This window comes from Chaetura pelagica, unplaced genomic scaffold, assembly GCF_000747805.2.
Source record: "Chaetura pelagica isolate M959 unplaced genomic scaffold, ChaPel_1.0 scaffold698, whole genome shotgun sequence".
Taxonomy (NCBI): domain Eukaryota; kingdom Metazoa; phylum Chordata; class Aves; order Apodiformes; family Apodidae; genus Chaetura; species Chaetura pelagica.
The window spans coordinates 406,018-408,283 of NW_009954236.1; the positions used below are offsets into that span (position 1 = coordinate 406,018).

Genomic DNA, 2,266 nt, shown 5'->3' on the forward strand with positions numbered 1-2,266 from the left:
GATGGAAGCGGTTCCCGAGGGACGGGGGGGGGTGAAGCAGAAGCGGTGCGGGCCCGGGGGCTGAGCCTGCCGCCCTCTCACTTGTCGGTGCCGCTTGTGTCGCCTCCCAGGCTGAAGGAGATGCCAAGGGCGAGAAGGCCAAAGTTAAGGATGAGGTAAGAAGTTCGGTGTTTTGTGTTTTTTTTAAAAAAAAAAAAAAAAGTTGGATCCTGCGGTGTTTGCGTTGGAAGATGAGATGTGACTTCGTGGAAATAAAGAATTGGGGAGCTGAGGGAGGGTTGGTCTTAATTGATTCTGACTTCCCAACAGTAGTAGTATCTCTTCCAAAAGTATTGTAGTGGGAGGTGTCCCTGCCCGTGGCAGGGAGGTTGGAACCTGGTCATCTTTAAGGTCCCTTCCAACCTTCACCATTCAGGGATTCTCTGGTTGTCTTTTAACCTTAACCCTGAACAATCTACTCAAATATCTTTAGCTGTTATTAGTAATTTAAATGGGATACTCCCCTATTTCTTGACAGTGGGGGTGGGGAAAGGGAACTGAAAACTTAGACACTAGTTCTGGGATTTTACTACTTTGAAATTAGTTTTTGATGGTTTATGTTTCATCACATTAAATCAGTAACTTTTCTTCTTTAACAGCCACAACGGAGATCAGCAAGGTTATCTGCTGTGAGTATTCTGTTCTTGAGCAGAGTTGTCACAACCCTTGGTAGTTTTAAGCTTGAGTATTAACTGGGAGAACTGGGGGTGTCCTGGACAGGCACCATCTTCAGTTTAAAGAAAGTTATTGGCTTAACAAGCTGCCCCATTGTGTGGTGCTGTGGGAGTGGTAGAATTGACAATTCAAGTGAGTGCTTCACTTGAAAATGTTTTGATTTGCTTGCCTAAAGCAACAACTATTTGGGTTGAATGTTTTAAAGAGGTAGTATAATTCTCTTGCAACAATTGGGGTAACATAAGGGGTTTTTTTCCCGCTTGCAGAAGCCTGCTCCACCGAAGCCAGAGCCTAAACCTAAAAAGGCAGCTCCAAAGGTAAGTTATGTCACAGAGTGGTGGGGTTGGAAGGGACCTCTAGTCCAACCCCCTGCTAGAGCAGGATCCCCTGGAGCAGATCCCACAAGAACACATTCAGTTTGGAATGTCTCCAAGGATGGAGACTTCACAGCCTCCCTGGGCAGCCTGTCCCAGGGCTCTGGTACCCTCACAATAAAAAAGTTTTCCTCATGTTTCAGTTCTATAGAGGTAAATAGGTTCTGAGGTTTAGATTCGTCTGGTAGTAACTAATAAAGCTTTGGATAATGGAACAGGTAGTAATGAAATCCAGCTGCCTCATCACTTCTTCAAGATGGCACTGACAAATTCCGAGTTTTACAACAAGTGCAGTAAACAAAACCAAAGTGAACACTCTTGGCAGTCGGTGCCAATCATGCAAACATTTGTGTGGTGTGTTCTTTTTGGGCCAACATCCAAGGTTGGTTTTTACCACTTTAGTTTTGGATTCTTGTGGCTGAATGACTGGGTGTTGTTAATTGTCATGGTGTGTACATCATCTCACCTTGCAGAAGAGTGAGAAGTTGCCCAAGGGAAAGAAGGGGAAAGCTGATGCTGGCAAGGAGGGAAACAACCCTGCAGAAAATGGAGATGCCAAAACAGACCAGGTAAAACAGCAGCTTGTCTTAGTCAGCAAATAATCTTTTTTCCATATCAAACAGGCGGGTCTAGGCTTGTGCTAATAAAGAGGGATTATTGCCTGATTGGTTAGATGTGTTGCTTATGATACAAACAACATCTCTAGAGATGTGGGAGGGTGTCACTTGCTTGGTAAAGAGTTAAAGTTGTCTTCTTGCCAGTCACGTTGCCATGTGGAAGCTACTGTTCTGCCTTGTTCTGAAAACATGTCAAGTTTGCACGTAATAGAGCAACTTCAGGTTGCCTTTCACAGTGCCTCAAATGTTAGATTTCATTTTATTAACAATTAAAAGAGTGGTGAAGCCCAAATAAGATCTCTTTTATCAGTTGCTGGTGCAAGTGTGTGGTGTATTGACTTGGTTCCCCTTTTTCTTTTAGGCACAGAAAGCTGAAGGTGCTGGTGAAGCCAAGTAAAAATGTGTGAATTTTTGATAACTGTGTACTTCTGGTGACTGTACAGTTTGAAATACTATTTTTTATCAAGTTTTATAACAATGCAGAATTTTGGTTTACTTTTTTTTAAGCTATGTTGTTAGCACACAGACCGCTTCGTTGTTGTGTTTTGGGGGGGGGGGTTG

General features: G+C 43.5%; 1 protein-coding gene across 1 annotated transcript in view; it reads left to right on the top strand.

Annotated features, from left to right (window-relative positions):
- The window catches only part of HMGN2 (high mobility group nucleosomal binding domain 2), a 4,212-nt gene extending 1,949 nt beyond the window's left edge, over positions 1-2,263 (top strand). The window contains exons 2-6 of the mRNA XM_010003694.1: positions 111-155; positions 639-668; positions 981-1,031; positions 1,562-1,657; positions 2,067-2,263. Coding sequence (XP_010001996.1) covers positions 111-155; positions 639-668; positions 981-1,031; positions 1,562-1,657; positions 2,067-2,102 — 258 coding nt within the window. The 3' untranslated portion in view covers positions 2,103-2,263. The remainder of the gene's footprint in view (positions 1-110; positions 156-638; positions 669-980; positions 1,032-1,561; positions 1,658-2,066) is intronic.
- Positions 2,264-2,266: the final 3 nt, after the last annotated feature.